Source organism: Perca fluviatilis, chromosome 17 (assembly GCF_010015445.1).
Source record: "Perca fluviatilis chromosome 17, GENO_Pfluv_1.0, whole genome shotgun sequence".
Classification (NCBI taxonomy): domain Eukaryota; kingdom Metazoa; phylum Chordata; class Actinopteri; order Perciformes; family Percidae; genus Perca; species Perca fluviatilis.
The window spans coordinates 26500230-26519868 of record NC_053128.1 but is presented as its reverse complement, the minus strand read 5'-3'; the positions used below and the strand labels follow the sequence as shown (position 1 = coordinate 26519868).

General features: G+C 40.1%; 2 protein-coding genes across 5 annotated transcripts; one reads left to right on the top strand and one right to left on the bottom strand.

The window, feature by feature from the left end:
* Positions 1–694: 694 nt before the first annotated feature.
* On the bottom strand, positions 695–7046 carry fbp1b (fructose-1,6-bisphosphatase 1b). Its single transcript, XM_039779428.1, has 9 exons — positions 6822–7046; positions 4056–4406; positions 3043–3205; positions 2820–2912; positions 1890–2030; positions 1585–1722; positions 1342–1461; positions 999–1188; positions 695–898 (listed from the first exon to the last, which is right to left on the bottom strand). The coding sequence occupies exons 2-8, from the start codon at positions 4223–4225 to the stop codon at positions 1000–1002; spliced, it is 1014 nt and encodes a 337-aa protein (XP_039635362.1). The 5' UTR covers positions 4226–4406; positions 6822–7046; the 3' UTR covers positions 695–898; position 999.
* On the top strand, positions 6300–19034 carry LOC120545242 (KN motif and ankyrin repeat domain-containing protein 1-like). Of its 4 annotated transcripts, none has more exons than XM_039779426.1 (12): positions 6300–6477; positions 8762–8862; positions 9788–12364; positions 13144–13296; positions 13921–14029; positions 14119–14295; positions 14468–14555; positions 15202–15421; positions 16784–16917; positions 17618–17818; positions 18062–18160; positions 18258–19034. In XM_039779426.1, the coding sequence occupies exons 2-12, from the start codon at positions 8826–8828 to the stop codon at positions 18318–18320; spliced, it is 3858 nt and encodes a 1285-aa protein (XP_039635360.1). In that variant the 5' UTR covers positions 6300–6477; positions 8762–8825; the 3' UTR covers positions 18321–19034. The 4 variants fall into 4 exon arrangements, with proteins under 4 accessions (XP_039635360.1, XP_039635357.1, XP_039635361.1 ...); XM_039779423.1 differs by having other exon boundaries at positions 16784–16926; XM_039779424.1 differs by lacking the exon at positions 6300–6477 and adding an exon at positions 7215–7265 and having other exon boundaries at positions 16784–16926.
* The last annotated feature ends 605 nt before the right edge of the window (positions 19035–19639 follow it).

Below are 19639 nucleotides of genomic sequence, written 5' to 3'. Positions count from 1 at the left end.
TGTTAGCATGCTGTTGAAATCTTTTGTTTTTCTCAGTGAGTCTTTATGGCTCATTAGTTGAGGGGCAAAGCTGAAACATTAAGGCCTGTCAGGGTGTGCTGCTGATGCCAGAACTCAGAGGCTAACCAGGAAACAGCAAGTTTATTAAGAGAAATTAAAGTTCCTAATGGACAAAAGGTTTTTACTTTTTAAAAGATTTTCTGTCGTTTTTGTTAATGATTTTATGTCCCATTAGATTAAAAGAATAGTTCAACATTTTGGGAAATGTTTATTCACTTTCTTGGCAAGATGAGAAGTCTGATACCACTCTCATATTTGTGCATAAGATATGAAGCTGGACCAAGCAGGCGGTAAGCTTAGCTTAGCATAAAGACTGGAAACAGGGGGAAACAGTTAGCCCGGGTCCGTCTAAACGTACCAAAAGCCTTGGTAGCATCCAGGTGTGAAAGTGTGTAAGCATTCAAAGTGTTCTATAGACTAAATTATATCAACTAGGCTTCCAAAGCAATTTGAGCAGATGGATAGTGAAATTACACAGTATATTTCAGCCTTTGAAACAGGCTAAAATTGTATGTGGCAGATGCGTATTGGTAACAAAAAACAACAAAATGGCAGATTTTGATGGGAATAAAAACTACAGGACTCTTTGCAACTCAATGAACAACATGTGCATTGGTTCATTCATTTGCCTTTATTTAAAAAAAAAAAAAAAAAAATACGGGGACAGTCTCTACAAATAACACAGCAGCAAGATGGAACTAGCATAGTGTGAGGCCCAGTGAGGGGCCCAGTGAGGTTCCCATTCGTCATCAGTGCAGTTGAGGAAATGAGTAGAAAGCATTTAACAATGAATGTCCCGATTGAGCCTCTTGATTGTGCGGTTAGTCCTGCAACGAGACTGAAAAGAAAAACAGAAACCAGAAAATGACTTATTATTGCTAATTTATGCCTATTATATACAGTCTTGTTTATGGTTGATACGTAACAAAGATGTATACCTCATTTCTTATGCTTCTTACAGATGGAAAGATACTCCATCACGTCGTCAGGGGATCCCAGGACAATGGGAACTCGCTCGTGGATGTTGGTGGGCTGGATGTCAAGAACATTCATGGATCCTGTGGTGGCCATGCCTCCTGCCTGCTCCATGATGTAGGCCATGGGGTTGCATTCATACAAAAGCCTCAGCTGCGCCGCAAGAAGCAGAAACACGAATGAGAAGATACAAGACAAACAACTTATGTGTGTATTTTTACGACAACTTGACATACACGTTGATGATCTTAAAACGATCCCATAATAAAAACACTTTTTTCCATTTGTATAAGCTCCACTGCTCACCTTGCCCTTCGGACTCTTGACATTAGCAGGATATAAAAAGATCCCTCCGTACACCAAAGTACGATGAACATCAGCGACCATTGAACCAACATATCGACTGCCATATGGAGCAGAACCATCCTAGAAACGCACACATTTAATGTAGAATTTTAGTCAGCACGTCACTTATATATTCTGAATGCAAAATATGTTGCAGCCAATAGCACATTAGGCGATCGTACACTGTACACTCATGGCCATTACCTCAGGGTACTTCTTCTTTTGTAGGTACTCTGACACATCTGGATAAAAATGCTGCGCATATCCCTCATTCAAACTGTAGATCTTTCCCTTTTTCTTAATCTTCACATCTCGATCCACCAAGATGAACTCACCAATTGACTGAAAGAGAAATGCAAGGAAATAAGGCGAAACATATCCGAAAAGACGCATACAAAATGAAATGAGCAAAAATGAAATCATATTTTAAAAATAAAAACAATATAATCACATAAGACTATATAATCACATAACAATAGCTGTTTATGACAGTAAAACCTTAATCTTACGGGGTCAAGCATGAAGCAGTTGACTCCCTGACCAGTGGACAGGACCATCATGGTGGCACTGCCATACAGAGCATAACCAGCTGCCACAAGGTTTCTTCCAGGCTGCAGAGCATCCTTCTCACATGGCTCACCATCTGTAGTCTATGGAACAACAGTGGCAGGTTATTTGATTATCATTACTGTTGCATTGATGTCTTAACAACATTTTAATGCTATAGATGTTGTATATTGTTTCATAGTTTAATCTATAGCAAAACATCATATTTTATCTGATGCATTTTATAGAATATATATGTATACTGTATATACTGGGTGTACAAATAACAAGGTAATATGAGACACAGCCGTCTTCTAACAGTATACAAACTGGGGATTATATTCTCAGAAGGCGAAGCACTGCTACTTCTGCTACTTGGGCGGAGTGATTTGCTAGCAGCACCTGAAGCCCTGTGGTGAGGAGCAGAGAGTTCGCCTGGAGTTCGCTCAGAGTTGGAGTAATACAGTCAACAATTACTAGATAGTAAAAGCATAGCGACCTTGTTATTTGTACACCCTGTGACTATACAAATCACAACATGTAAACAGAAAAATGTTGGCGTTATTTTGTCACTTATTGGGAGCAGTAGGCTAGTTGGAACCGGTTACCTCCAGGATCTGTGCTAGGCTTAGCTAGCGCTGGAGGCGTCAGACAGAGTTACAACACGCACGGAGATGAGAAGGGTATGTATGGACTTTTCTAACTCTGGGGGATACGGTGAATAAGCTAAAGTCCCAATAAGTCGGTGTGTTCCTTTAAGAGGGTTTTCAAACAAAAATATAAATTCAGGAAAAATCCATATGAAATATACCTGAATGCCATACGAAACAGTTGGCTGATAATTACTTCAGTGTTTTTTTTTTAAATCAGCATGCAGCATCGTGGTAGCTAACCTTTTTGTAGATGGCAAAAATTGTTCCAATCGAGACAAGACAGTCGATGTTTGAGGAACCATCCAGTGGATCAAAGCACACAATGTATTTTCCCTGCGAGTTGAGAACAAATAATGTTATTAATGTCACAACAATACCAGAAAACCAAAATGCAAAAAATCTATAACCTAAAGAAAAAGGACACATATTTGCACAGACATGCATACTGTACAGACGTAAGTACCCGCTTGTCTGGTTCCACAATGATGGCCCTCTCATCTTCCTCTGACACCAGCACACAGGAGGTGAAGGAGGACTTGATCATGTTGATGACCAGGTCATTGGACAGGACGTCTAGTTTCTTCACCTGGTCCCCGGTCACGTTGGTGCTTCCGGCAATGCCATATCTTCCAAGAGAGGAAAGAGGAGAAGACTGACGTGATCAAAGCCTAAATAAAAGCTATCCATTCTGATGCAATTTAAAAAAACACTAGGGTTTCTTGTAAATTGTGATAAATAAAAGTTGTTTTTTTTCACAGTACGTTTGTTATAATTTTTGATTAAACCTGTGAGAAAGGTCTGAAAAGCCCATTATCTTTTTGACCTCTGCCCTGAGGGAATGTACACAACATGTGCAGTTTACCTTTGGTCGGGGTCGAAGTTAAAACGGCTTACCGATTCTTACTTACTACTAACTAAAACTAACACTAAACCCAGATATCTTCCATCCATCTTCGACGCTTATCTGGGGTCGGGTCGCGGGGGAAGCAGCTCCAGCAAGGGACCCCAAACTTCCCTTTCCCGAGCCACGTTAACCAGCTCCGACTGGGGGATCCCGAGGCGTTCCCAGGCCAGGTTGGAGATATAATCCCTCCACCTAGTCCTGGGTCTTCCCCGAGGCCTCCTCCCAGCTGGATGTGCCTGGTAAGGGGCCATCCTTACCAGATGCCCAAACCTCCTCCACCGGCTCCTTTCGACGCAAAGGAGCAGCGGCTCTACTCTGAGTTCCTCACCCTCTCTTAGCTACCCTCCTGAGGAAACCCGTTTCGGCTGCTTGTACCCAGATATCAATTCCTATTTATTTCAACACATTTAAGACAGATAAACTAATGCACTGGAATAGAAACTTGCTAACCTAAAAGTAATGTTAAGATAAAAGCAAATAATAGTAACCTTGATTGATTCATACATGTCTAATAAGGTGCAAACTGTAGCTCCCCCTTCTCAAATTCTACATTTTAAAGAAATACTACTCACAGGTTAGCGATCCCAGCCTTCCTGACAGCAGTTGAAATGGCTTTGACAGCTGTGCAGATGGAGTTGAGCAAGTTCGTCAACTCACCTGTCCCTTGGGCCTTCCTGCCCTCCTCCAGAACAAACCTGGTGAGGGTCAGCACGTTGGTATCGAAGGCTCCTTTGTCAGACATTTTACTGCCAGGTGTGGGACTGGGACCTAATGCCTCAAGTGAAATAGGTGAGCGTGGAGCCAATTGTTAAAAAGTAGACTCTAGAACTGAGATAGGGGGAAGGGACGGGGGTGTGCAACTCTTCCAGCCAATCAAAAGTGTCCTTTCTCACAGTTAGGGGTTGGTTTGATCACTTCTGTAACTGCAGGTTTAAAAGAGCAAAGTTCAAAGATAGAGATTTGTTTTAAAGAAACAATCCGTTCACTTTGATTAGATCTTTTTATCAGTCTGCACTGTGCAGTTCTCCTAAATCTAAGTTTCTAGCAATGCTTTGAATGAACAAAATTACTTTATTAAGTCATATTTGAGTGATGTTACACTTTGGATCAGCACTTAGTCTCAACACAATTGGCTCGTTTCATTTTGCTCATGGTGCAGAAGTGCATAATAATTCCAAAAGCTTTTAGCAGAAACGTTTATACAGCACTACATTACTCACCTAGCCTAATTCTTATTTCCTTACAGAACATCAACAGATGTCCTATGCTTTTAGAATAAAACACATGGAATTTGTTTAGTTTTTACTAGTGGCCATTGCAGATTAACCATTGTTTTTAAAGAAAGAATTGGTACACAGCTGGGGTTGATTTAAAAAAAAAAACACCTCTTTGTACAAAAAAAACACATAAAAAAAATTTTTTTCTGCGTGATCCTGAAGAAGTGTAAAGTTCAAATCATGGGACTCATTGTCCTTGTCTACCCTACCTGGTTTTATATACCCACTATTAATATAACGTGCAGATAAAACAGTATTTGCAAGCCAGGTAATAGACAGCAACAATCAGGGGTAGCGGTGGGAAATGTTGTCTCTGTGTCAGTGTGTCTCTGCATGCATGTAATTAGTGTATGGCTGTCTCTGTCTGTCTGACACAAACATGGGAAGGTAAAAGGACTTTACATGGTCCATGGAGTTACTTGACTTACAACATAAGCTTATATGAAATGTGCCAGAGACCCGTTTCACAACAGAAAGTTGAACTTTGAACTTAAGATACCCGGCATGATAATAGCTACCACATGAGGTAATGTATTAATAACAAGAACAGCATGTGAGAGCTTCAAAAAGTGCACAAGTGATTCTGATTTTAACAAAAAAAAAAAAACACTCATACACATCCAAAATAGTTAATTAAAATAGTTTCTATAAACAACACAAGTTATACACCAACATGTACTTTTTTTTTTTTTTTTTTTTTTCTCCTTTCTTTGTTATCCCAGTCAAACTTTAAAAGAACACATTTTGGAATTGCTGGTCTAGTGTTGAGTGCAAAATGTATTTCTCCACTGTGTCCACATGATGTCGCTGTGCAGCATACAAGCTGTTGACTATAAATGGAGTCTGGGCCAAGATTCAACTCTATGGAGCAGGCCATTTCCTGCTGAGAACTCTGCTGTGCCTTGAAACAATTTCTATTTTGTAGTTCTCTGCAAATAAAAGCAGTCACTTTCTTCTTCCTTTAAAAATGTTCAGCACCATTAAAACTGCTCTGGTAAGGCACAGTATCATCCTGCACGATGTCAGAGTGGCCAACTTCTTTTTTGCAATTGCTGTTAGAATTTAAATTGGTGGCATGGTTTTAGTTAAATCGACACAGACTATTTAAACAAAGAATACCATGTCGTTTCATTTGACTTCAGAAAAACTGTCTAGAGGGAAAAGTGAATTTAGATAATACAAGGAAAAATTAAATAAATAAGTGTTTGATAAGCTTTTACAGTAAATATACACTATAAATATAAAACTGTCGAAATAAACTATATTCTAAATATATTGGCCTTTTTTGTTGTTGTTTTGACTATTATTTGTCAAAACATGCCACTTAACTAGCCCTTCTCAGTTAGAAACTTAAAGAAATTTGTAATAAAGATGCCTGAGAGACAATAGAGACAAAAATAATCATGTAGTTCTTATGCTGTGTAACGTTAATCAATTAAATGGAAGAAAAGACATCATTAATATTTTACAGAGGACTCCCAGGAGCACCTGCTGTGCGGAATGTTGACAGCTCTCGACACATGCGCAGTAGCTGCCCTACTGCTGCAGAGTGAAAACTTATTTCGTTTCACAGATAAATGTAAAAACAAAGGAGGAAAGAGGAGAAAAGATCATCTGGCTTTCGCATTAATCTTGCGTTTGACCTTTCCCATACTTTGTGACATTATTTTTAACTTCTGCATCCCCCCCCCCCCAACTGTTGCCTTCTCCTGTACAGGTAAGTTGCATCCCATCACATTGCTAGGTAATGTTAGCTAACGATTATACAGTCTATGAGGCTAACGGGTGAACGCGCACTGACTTTGAGCTCAGTTTTAACAGAAACGTATGAAACAAACAAAAGTCAAGTAAGAGTTTTGCACCAGCATCATGTAATAGATTAGCTACGTTTATCTTCTCTCACCGTGACCACAAGGCTTCAGGCTTAAGCAGCACCAGCTGCCTTGCTAACTGTTCTGGGTGGTCATGATTCATTGTTGTCCCCCTCCCTTTTCAGGAGACATTTTGCAATTATGTCATCTTTAACTACAGAGTATCTAATTTTTTTTCAGGAATACATACCTGTTTCAGCAGGTTCTGTGTGTAAAAGTTGAGGAATTCCTTGGTGAATTGCATCTCTCAAGCTAAATGTTAGTGAGGACTTCCCAAAATCACCTGCAAAATAGAGAAAAGGGGGGAAAACATTTGGACTATTCCACAAAACCGGGAAACACCCGCGTTAGAGCCAACCATTCTGACTTGTGACCCCTTAGGACTGTCGACTTGACCAGGGCCACGTTCAGCCCCCACAAAACGTAGCAACACCTTTTTAAAAACTGAAACGGGGGTGCGTTGAACACCCTGTTGTGTGTGCAAGCGCACTGCCTTTTTAACACGAGTTTACAGACACGTCTCTGCTGATTGGGCATCACCTGGGACACAGCCAATAAACAAGAGACACACCCACCAAACGAGAGAAAACATATCTCAAAGCACGAGGAAACATGTCGTTCAACCAGCAAAACGGTGAGCACCGTTTTGAGATTGAACGTGCCCCAGTTCAAGAGTGATTTTTTTTATTTTTCCTTCTCTCATTTTATTAATGTTTATAGGTTTAGTTATCTAGTAAACTCTCAAGAAAACAAAGCAAAGATTGGATTAGATTAAGGTCTGAAACAAATGAACTGATGTGCTGAAAGCCTTTGCGGACTGACTGCATACAACAGTGTTTAAAACCTCACACAAACAAATAAATCTAACTGCAAAAACTGCAGTCACATCGAATGTCACAAATAGTGATACAGTTGTAGTGATGTTCACTATAACAAACCATTTCAGATGGGAAAAAAACAAATAACTGTAAGATATAAAACAAATAACATCACAAAGAGTGATTGAATAAGGATATGTGGATGAATTTAAAAAAGCATACATACATTTCAAACATATTACTTTTTTGTGTTTTTCCATATCTCTCGAACCCATTCATGCTTTATGCGTTCCTGATTCTGTTTTCCAAAAAAAAAAAATTCTGGCTCCTTAACTGCAAACTTGACTCTGCTTCCCTACAATGAGTTGTCCCAATTCACTCTGTAACATTCATTTGAGAGCAGCAGAAATAGTAGTTTCGGTCACTGTGGCTTACTCTAAAGAGAGCTTGCTAAACTCTTTTGGATTTATTGCCTGAGGCTTGATGTCATGTTGATGAAAATGAAATGAAAATGTCAGTGTGGAGACGGCCTGATTTTGACATACACCAAATATCTACTGAAACATACATATATGATAAATGTTTACGTATGTTAGTGATCAACGTTGAATTTAGTATAGTGAAGTAGACTGAGAGTAACATCTGGGTTTAACAGCTGTAAGTAAAACCATATTGATGTTGACAGCAGTATGTTTACATTATTACTCTATTACCATATATTTTCTTATATTTTCCGATTGTGCATATGATAAATGTTCTTTTCTCCGTTGAGTCCTGATGCTTTTGCTGATGGAACATCCTCATTTCTCTACCTGTCTTATGTAATCCTTTTTTTATACACAAAACACTACTTGACGTTTCACTGGACTTGCAAATGTAACCAACTCTCTATGAAGGGAGAAAATGTACAAGACACTGACAGGACTGAAGCCTGTTTCTTTTTTTGCTCTCCTTAAAACCTCTGTGTGCTGAGAACAGAAGGTGCTTACTGATTAGAAAGTGATACGGCATTGCAATGCTGTGAGTCACTGTTGTGCACTGAGGCTTAGCCTTTTGCTCGCTGTACTTTTTGCAGAATTAACTATAATATGTTGTGGCCGGGTATTGCATTTCCTTTATGTAAGCACTGTAAGGTTAGCTGTTATTGACTGCTCGACCTGGGCTGGGAGAGAGAGAGAGAGAGAGAGAGAGAGAGAGAGAGAGAGAGAGAGAGAGCGCGCAAGTGATGCTGTAGGACAATACATGTACATTAAAAGCTAATTATCAAGAAGTGAAGTATGGTTAACTTGCTCCATTTTTCTTTTATTTACAGACTTATCCAAAGTTATAAGTGGATATAAAGGGATTGCTCCATTATCGATACTTTGTGAATAATTATGGCTCAAGGAAGTTACGTTTTGAGAAATGTTTCAGGTAACTATAACTATTACTTTCCAAATAGCTTAAATGCTAGTTTTTGCTTGATGTGGATTTCATAACTTGTGAGTTATTTATGATGAACAACATTTTCTTTTGTTTACAGGGGGTTATAATGGAATTTAAAAATTGCAAATACTGAAATATCTATCAATTTAAACACACATTACTCTCAACTAGAAAATGAAAACATTTACAATTTAAATAGTTATACCTGTTTCATGAACTACAATTTTTGTGTGTAAAATATTTGAAGACTATAAAAGATTTCTGTTCCCTTTTTATGTGTTCCCTGGCTAAAATACTTGGAGGATGCCTGTGGTTGAGAAAACCTGCCAAGACTGTGGTCAGGCATTTGGAGGGGAGAGTTTCATAGTAATTATAGAGTGTGTTCAGTCTATGTAGAGAGACATACAATTTAGAGAGATGTGACTGCTGAAAACAGAGTGTCTACACAATTGGTAAATCCTCCCCTGTCCCTCCTCTTCTTGTGGGACAGACTCAGAGAGTTTATACTCAAAAACATTTCGGGGTGATAGAAGGAAGGCTCTAGGCTCAAATAGAAACGGTCGCTGATGAGCGTATAATACTGAGGTAAGGAAAGAAAAAAGAAACTTAGGGTAGAAAGTATAAGTATATAAGTATAAAGCTGTATAAAACCTTAGATACTGTATTTTCCATATATAGCATATTGTGGTTTATGCCTGTGATATTATTTTGTTATGAAGAGTTAAACACAATTTTCTTCAATACCAATGGTTTGCTGTTGTAAATTTAATGTCTAGTTATATATTGAGTTTTAAACTTAAACTCACAATGCAGGGCATTTTCTTCACTTGTTTTTTTTATCACGTGCAATAGGATATTTTGTTTGGCTCTGCAAGAGTAATTAACCATGGCTGCTCCACTGTTGGTCTAACAGGTCAAAGCACTGAAGAGTGTGTTCCTAACTACCTGGGGATTGACTATAGTTATCAGTTGGACGTGGACTACCCTAAGAGTGTGGACAATTTCCAAAACGGCGCCACCATTAAGCGGTTAAGCCTTAAAAGGAGGCCCAGAGTGGCTGTCAATAATGTGGAAAAAACGCAGAGTGACATTTCACCCAGCCAGTGGCATTCTGCAGAATCTTTGTCATCATCTAGCAGTGATGATACAAGACTACTGGGCATGTCTTCTACCACAAAAGGTCGACCTCCTCTTCCTCCACCACATGGTTCCTCGTTGGATAACAAACCCTCCAGGAATGAAGGACCAGCAACTTCTCAGATACTTAATGAGCCAAAGCCTCAGCCTGCTGCAAGATCTCTTGCATTACAAAGAAAAAGCCCTGTGATGGAAAAGACCTTAATGGGGACCCTCAAACACTTGGAACAGGAGGTGACGAGCCAGCCTCCACCTCAGCCCTCTCCCCGTCGTCGGCTGGCCAGCTTTGGAGGGGTAAGTTCCCATGGGTCGCTTTCCCCCTTTACTGGCCTGGGCGCATATAATCAGAACAACAATGGGAACAAGCCTACTGGCACAGGCGGTGATATACATGTCCACCTTAGCTCGTCCCTGGGCAGTAGAGGCAGCACAGGATGTCTTAGGCTGAGCCCACAGAGCTCTGGGAGAACCACCCCAGTTACAGGACTCGGCCCCATGCACCTGCAGCATGTCCGTGACCAGATGGTCGTAGCTCTGCAGAGGCTGAAGGAGCTGGAGGAGCAGGTGACAATCATCCCTATCCTTCAGGTAAAAATCTCAGTCCTTCAGGAGGAAAAGAGGCAACTGGTCTCTCAACTCAAGAACCATAGTGACGAGGACATAAATTGTGTGATCTGGCAGAGAGCATATGGCATGGAAAAGTCTGACATTGAGAATAAGATGATTAAGGAGGAAGGACCTGAAGGCATAGTCAGAAGTGACTGCACCAACTTCAGGGAGTTCAGGGAACTGACTGAAGAGATGCAGGCATTGGAAAAAAATATCAAGGGCGGACATTTGCAAGCACAGCATGACAAAGCTCATAGCCTTCTGCATGACAAGGCTATCAAGTCAGTCGCAGTGGGAACTGATAACGATATCACCTTGTCTAAACCCACTAAAGAAAACAAATATGTGAGCACTGATCAGGTAAAGACGAGGTCCATTGCATCAGAAGTGTCTGAAGTTAATCTTGGAATTTACACAGAACGGGAAGCAGAGATTGATGCCCAACAACTAATAATTGGTGCCTTAAAGGAGAGAATTTGTCACTTAGAAGCAGAGTTGAAAGAATCGGCTCTCAAGACAGAGATGAGTCGTCTTAAACTAGAGCTTCAGGCTGCAGGAGCTAGGAACCGAGTTGATAAAGCCTCCTTTGCTAGACCATCCACTGTGAGCACAGGCATCGAGGCAAGGCCTCACACCACAAGCCAGGCAGTGGGTAATCACACAGAGCTCCGAGATGCCAGCACAGGGGAGGCAATAGAGGTGAAGTCTGTGGGAGTGTCGTGTTGGAGGCCTGAGCTGAAGAATGTTTGCGCAGGACCAGATGTACCCATGAGCCACTGGGAGGTCAGGGAGCGAGTAGCGACCATGGAAAAGGGTGTGGGGATCCAAGTTCTCACGAACACACAAGGAGTTGGGAGGGAGATAAAGTTATGTGATGCAGAAACCAACACAGAGGTACCGGTGGAGAATCTGGGGTCTAAGAAAAGAAAGATGAAGTATAATTCAGTGGGCTGTGGGGACTGTTCTGTTGATGTGATCGTCTGCGAAGCAAAGGAAGTGGTTTCTCAAGGTATTGCCACAGATCAAGTCAGAGGTGTGGATCTGGGAATCATGGCAACACCACAGACAGCTTCCCAGCGTACCAACACTGTATCCAGCTCAGTGTCGCGCTTTACCAACACCAGACATGCCTTCAACACAGACTCCAGCACTAATACTGTCCTAAGTACCCAAGACAAGCACACCAACACCACTCAGACTGTTACCAGGACAGTGTCAGTAGGCAACAGGGTCAAAGACATCAAATGCCCACCGAAGACCTGCACGGTTGGTGTAGGAACTGTAAATCTGCCAGGAAGTGCCTTAAAACAAACACCAGTCGTCAAGGTAACCCGAGACGCTGGTGTTGGATTAACGAATATTAATGACAATTTTCTGGTTGGACTGAAATCCCGAAATATGGCATGTGGACCATCCCATCTGCCAGACCCCATCAAGACAAGGAGCATTGGTGTAGGGGAGGGGAGGATACGGGATTTGTCAGTTTCATCCAGTACACCTGGCCAGATAATCCAGCAATCTTCACAGTCCCAGTGGGACCCAGAGCTGAACCATTACATAGAGAGGATGCATTGGTTGCTCAGGGAGCACGGGGACCTGCTAACAGAGGACCACGCTCAGCAGAGGGATGGGTTTGTCCAGCAGCACAGTAGACGAGGAAGTGCCAGCTCAAAGCTGTCCTGTGATAACAAAGCTGCAGCGCAAGGAGAACCAGAAGTCCATCCTTTAGATTCTCAGCCACCAGGTAAGTTTAGTTAGTGTTAAAGGTACCCTGTGGAGTTTTCTTGTAAATATTATATTTAGCTTATCTCACCACAAAGCATTATGCGTATTCTCTTCATTTTTTGGCATCTTAACACCACCAGGCAAGTGGAATACCATGGGGGTCCGAAAACCAGTCAGTATCTGGTGTTATGGTTAGGGTTCATCCTTTGGAGAGGTGTTCTGTTCATGGATGATCCCTAACCATAACCCTAACACCAGATACTGACCGGTTTTTGGACCCCCCCAATACAGTAAAACTGCACATTTTAGAGTGGCCTTTTATTGTGGCCAGCCTAAGGCACACCTGTTTAATAATCCTGCTGTCAAATCAGCATCTTGATATGCCACACCTGTGAGGTGGATGGATTATCTCGGCAAAGGAGAAGTGCTCACCAACACAGATTTAGACAGATTTGTGAACAATATTTGAGAGAAATAAGCCTTTTGTGTACATAGAAAAAGTCTTAGATCTTTGAGTTCAGCTCATGAAAAATGGGGGCAAAAACAAAAGTGTTTATAATTTCGTTTAGTTTAGTTTGCTAAAGCTTTGCATTATTGGAATGTGTAGCATCATCCATGTGCCTTCAATCAAAATGGAGACCCACTGATAAAACAAAATAAAATTGAGCCATAGTGTGTCTACTGGTCACAAATTCCATTAGATGCCTTTAATGTGGGATTATTATTATCACGTAATATATGTAATGTCATGCTGGTACTATTCAAATACTTCGTTTATATCCTCTTTCTTTGTCACAGTCAGCAGAGAGTTTCAGTCCCCATCTCAACTCTCAGTTGACTCTAATAAGTGTGACAAAACAAACCCAGGAATCTGCCAACAGGGTGGCAGTGATTCAGAGGTGAAAAGAATGATACAGATATTGGAACATCAGGCATCTTCAGCTCTGCAAGGTAAACATATGTGTGTGTGTGTGTGTGTGTGTGTGTGTGTGTGTGTGTGTGTGTGTGTGTGTGTGTGTGTGTGTGTGTGTGTGTGTGTGTGTGTGTGTGTGTGTGTGTGTGTGTGTGTGTGTGTGTGTGTGTGTGTGTGTGTTATAAAGTTCATCTTCATGAGAAATCCAGTAAACGATAGTGGGTAAGAATACTGTCTGTGCGAAAGTAGTCTAGTTTAAAAATATTTTACTTCCAGAACGCTTCCAGGGCCCACTTTAAACTTGCGTTGTGTTTAGAGGAAGTGGCTACCTTTGGCTTGACAAGTGGATTTTCTGAGGGATACTCTTGTAATGTTTGGAATGATATCTGGTTTTGGAGGGCGTCTCGTACCACATACCAGTTTGTGGCTGAGGGTCTAAAAGGGAATGGCTCCGTAGGAGGAGCTTGTGTCAGAGAAAGCTTTCTCTTTTTAAAACGAGGCAATGATATTCATAAGAATATATAAAGAATCATGAACAATCCTCACAAAGTCCTGCACAGATTGACCTAGTGGATTTATATATGTTTCTTTGCATGTGTTATTTTTAATATTAAATGTAATTTGTTCAAATTCAGAGGCATGTGCTGCATTGTTGTTTCCAGATAGGTCAACGAATGCCGGTGTTCTGCGGTCTGTCATGAAGAAACAAAATGGCGACCAAGGCTGTAGCAGCAACAGGAAGAGCATGAAGTTAATGAGGGTGACCACAGGGTAATCATCTGATGTTTAAACTTATTTAGACTTTAGGACTCAGCATCTCAACATACTTCATGTATGTAACTCCTGTGTTTTGTCCTTAGATTGGATCCCATGTCATCTTACGAGCCCTTTGCCAGTGAGAAGGCTAACTCTGAGGAAGTGGAAAGGAGAGGAAACAAAAAATCAAGGGAAGCTTCGCAAGATGGAACGCAAGGAAGAAAGGGCAAAGGTGGCTCCAACAAGGTGTCCAAAGGGTCTGCAAAATCACAAACAAAGAGGTAATGTAGTCCAGAAGGTTTTAAAGTCAAAACATCTCAGCTGAATAAGAGTACTGCGTTAAATAGCCATATCCTTCAATCTCAATATTTTACTATGTGAGTCTTAACTTTTGAGAGTTCCTCTCAGGTCTGAACTCACACTGTGTAACTTGTAGCATTGTATTCCTTTCAGGTGTAAGATCAGTGAAACAATGTTTTCTGCTTGTCAAGCCTTGAAGTTACACCTGAGCGAAGACACGGCTTTATCCAGCAGCGAATTGGTATGTTTTTCTCACTATATTCAGAATGAGAGCCCTTGAAGTTCACTGTGTGTGCATATGTGCGTGTGTATGTGCACGTTTAATGGTATGTCACTGGATGGGTGCGGAGGGATGCTGAGGCAGGGTGTGTTCAAATATGCCATTTTAAAAGAAATGGCTTTGGCATTGAATAGAAAAGGCGCAGGAATTTGTCGGCACTGTAATTTTCTGTCATTAGATTTTTTTTCTTGAACTTCAAAACAATGGCATTTGTCTGTGAAAGAGACTCCTCACTTTCACAATAATTTGGCAAAGACATTTAAAAGGAGGGGAGTTCAAAAGCAGTATATTGAAAAGGAAAATCCAGAAACAAAAGACAAACAAAACTCTCAACATGCCACAAACCTTTTATGGATTATATAAAGACAGATTCATATTCTCTACGTTTTTTTAATTGTTTTGGACATTTTGATAGTGAGTTGTTGCTTTGTTATGCTCTTGGTTTGAGCTCTTTCAGTCAAATTCTTGTAATAACAAGACTCTCCTTTCTATTCAATGGTGAAATTGCTCTGCACGCTGTGAATTAGGACAACTTGCAAGGCATTTATGGATGCCTACAAGCACATTGATGTTTTTTTTTTTTTTTACATTCTTTCGTCCCTTGCAGCATGACTGTCTACAAACAATCCAGCAAGAGTGGTCGTCTGTGTCCAGCCACAAGTCAGCGTCTGCTGACACTATAGGGAATTACTTGTCTACATTTCGGGTCATTTCACCTTCAGTATTGCAACATATAGCAAATATGGCTGACAGCAATGGAAACACAGCTCTGCACTACAGTGTGTCTCACTCCAACTTTGGCATTGTCAAGAAGTTGCTTGATGCAGGTACAGTAATACTCACAGGCAAACTAGAGGCTATTATGTATTTTAACAACATTCTGGCTTAGTGCTCTGGTTCAGACATTGCTATGCTCCACAAAAGCCCCTAGGGGGCAAATAGGCTCCATTGAGTGATTGAGTAAGATACTTTCTGGATCATGAGGTCCTTTTTGTATCTACAAAATAAGTCTAATATACATATATCTTGATGCAGCTGCCTAACCCAAAATCATTCATTTGAAACATAATAATAATGCTCATTACAACAACAGGTTAAATAAAATACATGTTGTTGACTGCTTCTTAACCAGCCAAAATAGATGTGTTTTTTTTTAACTGTCAAAGTTGTTATGATAATACAATAATTACGCAAATATTTTATTGATCGTCAGACATTCTGTACTCCTACTGCAGTGGAGTTGTTATAATTGGTGATGAAAAGAATAGAAATGAACATGTACTGTAGAAATTCAATGAACTGTTCCAACCTTTTCTCTGGTCTAAAAGGGATCAAAAGTTCAGGGCCAGGCCATTCAGTCGCTTTAATCAATTTCAACTGAACAGGCAAACATTGAATAAGGATCCTAATGGAGGAGATGAAGTATTCTTTCCTATTTTTATTGAAAAGCTTTGCTACCGCTTTCAGAAGAGATTGGACCTACCTCTGCCTGGTCTAAGGCCAGGTGGAACAGAAGCATATGATCAGCAAACAAGTATGTAATGCTGCAGTAGTAATCCTAATCCATTGTGTCACAGAATTGTATCAGTAATTTTATGTTTGCAATGTTCAGGATGTAAAAAGCATGACTAAAGCTTTTTAATATGTTGCTCAAAATGAAGGCTTTATAAAAATAAAAAATAATAATAATGATTAAACTCCATTTGAAAGAGTAGGTAAAAGTAGTTTGATGCTTCACAGGATGCACTGAGTGAGTATTTTGGCTGCTCATTCTTACTGTGGCGGAGTCAAGCTAGAATATAAACTATATAGAATGTTAGCACTCACAAAATAAATGCTTTGGAGAACTTTTAATTGCACAGCAGCAAGGAAGCCACAGTTGATTGGACTTTGAGCAAGGCTAAAATGTGTTTGTATCATTGCTGCTGTGCAATTTTCCATGTCTATGAATCTACACAATTAATAACCTTTGGTGCAGGGCCATTTTATTCGACATTTTTACATTTACATTTTATTTTAATGATTTTAGAATTTTGTACAGTTATTTTAACCTGGTACAGTCTGTATAGGTGGTGAAGAGTTTGCCAGTACAGACCTAAAAATAAATGGATATAAACCTCTGTCTTCCTTACATATTTCTGCTTTCCTCTCTTTTGTCTTTTCTACTCAATTGACCACCATCACTACAGAGGTGTGTAACGTCGATCAACAGAACAAAGCCGGTTACACGCCTATCATGCTGGCTGCACTCGCAGCTGTGGAAAGTCCAGAGGACATGAGAGTTGTGGAGCAGCTCTTCACAAAAGGAGACGTCAATGCAAAGGCAAGCCAGGTCAGTTTGATGTCCTGCTGTTTAAATTGTGTCCATATGTTGCTTTGGGTACTACTAAAAGCTGTACGTTCTTTATTATTTAATGCCAAGTTGATGTTTTTTCTTTTGGGTTACTATATTTGTAGTTCAAACCTGAACTACCTGATCTTAAAGGTAGTGATTTGAATGTCACATGTCAGATACCTGATTTGAATGTCACATTCATTAAAATTGCCTGCATAGATATACATAAAATTGAACACGGTCTCTATTTTACCCATAATTAGAACCAAATTACATAGTTATTTCCAGGAGGAACTATAACATAAAACATTGGTGTATTTTTTGTGTGTGCATTATCTTCCGTGAGTGGAGCATGGAGAAAGTGTGATCTGTCTGATACCATTAACATATTACATTACATCATTACATTACATGTCATTTAGCTGAAGCTTTTATCCAAAGCGACTTACAATTGCTATATATGTCAGAGGTCGCACGCCTCTGGAGCAACTAGGGGTTAAGTGTCTCGCTCAGGGACACATTGGTTGATGTATCGCAGTGGGAATCGTACCCTGATCTCCCGCACCAAAGGCCCGTGTGATATCAACTGCGCCATCACCACCCCTATGTATTAATATTAATTGATTAATGTTAATTGATAATGAGTGGACTCAGCATCATTAACCCTATTCCCTGTGTTTGACGCCAGGCCGGTCAGACGGCTCTGATGTTGGCTGTGAGCCATGGCAGGATGGACATGGTGCAGGCACTCCTGGCACAGGGGGCCGAGGTCAATCTCCAGGACGACGAGGGCTCCACGGCGCTGATGTGTTCAAGCGAGCATGGCCACGCCGACATTGTTAGGCTACTGCTGGCACAGCCAGACTGTGATGCCACCCTGACTGATAGTGTATGTGAGTCATTACTGCCACTCTGTGCAGCTTCTGTTAATGTGATGGCTTCAAGCTGTGAGGCTGAAGCATTCCAACTTTGTCTCACATATTATGAAATCAGACTGAACACTTCATTCCCATTTAACATGTCCGATAAACAAGGGAGTAGAAGTTGTACTGTACAGTAGGCTTTTGCCGTCTATAAATGTTCAGTAAACAGCAAAACCTCTCATAATTTCTTTGAGTTTGTGTGTTTACAGGATGAAAGCACAGCCCTGTCCATTGCTCTGGAGGCAGGACATAATGACATTGCAGTGCTCCTTTATGCACATGCCAACTTCTCCAAAGGACAGACAGGGGTATGTGGGTCCACATTTTTACACTAACATTTAAACTAAATATATATGTGGTTAGTTTTCTTCAAAGAAATGTGTTTTGTTTTCTGTGTGTTAACAGGCAGCTGCTCGTCACAGTGGCAAGTCTCTCTCCTCCTCTGGTGGCAGAAATATCTTTGAATGAGGGGATGCCCCAAAGCCTGAATGGATTCTTCTTGAATCTTATTTATCAGGTGATTTAGTATCGAGGGCCCCCATAAGATTTGAACAGTGCCAGTTTCAAACCTACAGTTGTCTGGCAATTGACAGAATGATAGTTAGTATGTATCTAGTATCTAGTGTAGCATTTGCAAAACATTGCGTAGTGTGTATTATATTGTAACTCAGCAGGTAATATATGCATGGCAGAGTATATTATTATTCTATGTCTGAAAGAGATTATTATTATTTTTCTTATTGTCGTATTCTGCAGTCATTATATACTATCAGTTTCTTTAATTGTTTTAATTCTCTTTTTTGTAAATACTATTTAATTGCTGAACAATACACAACACAGTAGCATCAAACTCATAAAGATGTGTGAGTAAATATGTAAATACATTTAAAATAAATAGCTACAGATAGTCTTGATTTGTCAATTATTCTGAAAAAAAACTTAAAATCTTAAAACTAGGTAAACTTTGTACATCCATATTTTTATTGTAATGTAAACAAGATTATATTTGTATTTATAAGTTGATGTTTTTGCTGTATATGTACTGCTTCACTAGAATAATCCAAAACAAGCTGCTTAATTGTTAATATACCGTATATTCAGTGGTGTAGTCTACGTGATATGCAGTATGCCCACTAAGAAAGCTCCATGATTTCCATATACCCACTTAAAAATGCGCAATGACACGTAACAACATACTTTCCATTATATTTTTGATATATTTTGAATTGTAATCTGTGTTTTCGTTCGCATAGGCTAAATAAAGGTATTTCCACTGTAAATTGGTGCAAAAAAGTCTATCGGAAAACAGGAAATAAAGTCTGTGACGCTCAAAATTTCCCTTGGGGAAGACACCCAGACCCCCCACTTTGATATGTCCATTCTGGTCCATATATTTATATAGTACCGTATACATGCTAAAATACATGAGACTACACCACTGCATATATTGCTACTCTGGTTAAGGTTACCTAAAAAAATAATTCCCCAGTTTATTTCTGCACCATGTTCTTTTTTTTTACTGTTGGCTACTGACCAAATAAAGCAAGAACAACTCAGAAATGATACTTTATAAGAGACTCTGATAAGTGTGCAAAAGCTTTTTATGGAACCTTTCGTTTTGTTCCATATTCAACCGGTTTCAATTTCAGCCGGTTTCAGTGGTTGTCTTGAATGAATACTTTCTCACATTTCTCTTAAGTGACTCAACCAGTTGGAAAGAAAATGCCTGTTGAAACTTCACTGAGTCGTCAACACCTCTTTCCCCCATTTTTAGTCTAGCTGTTTGA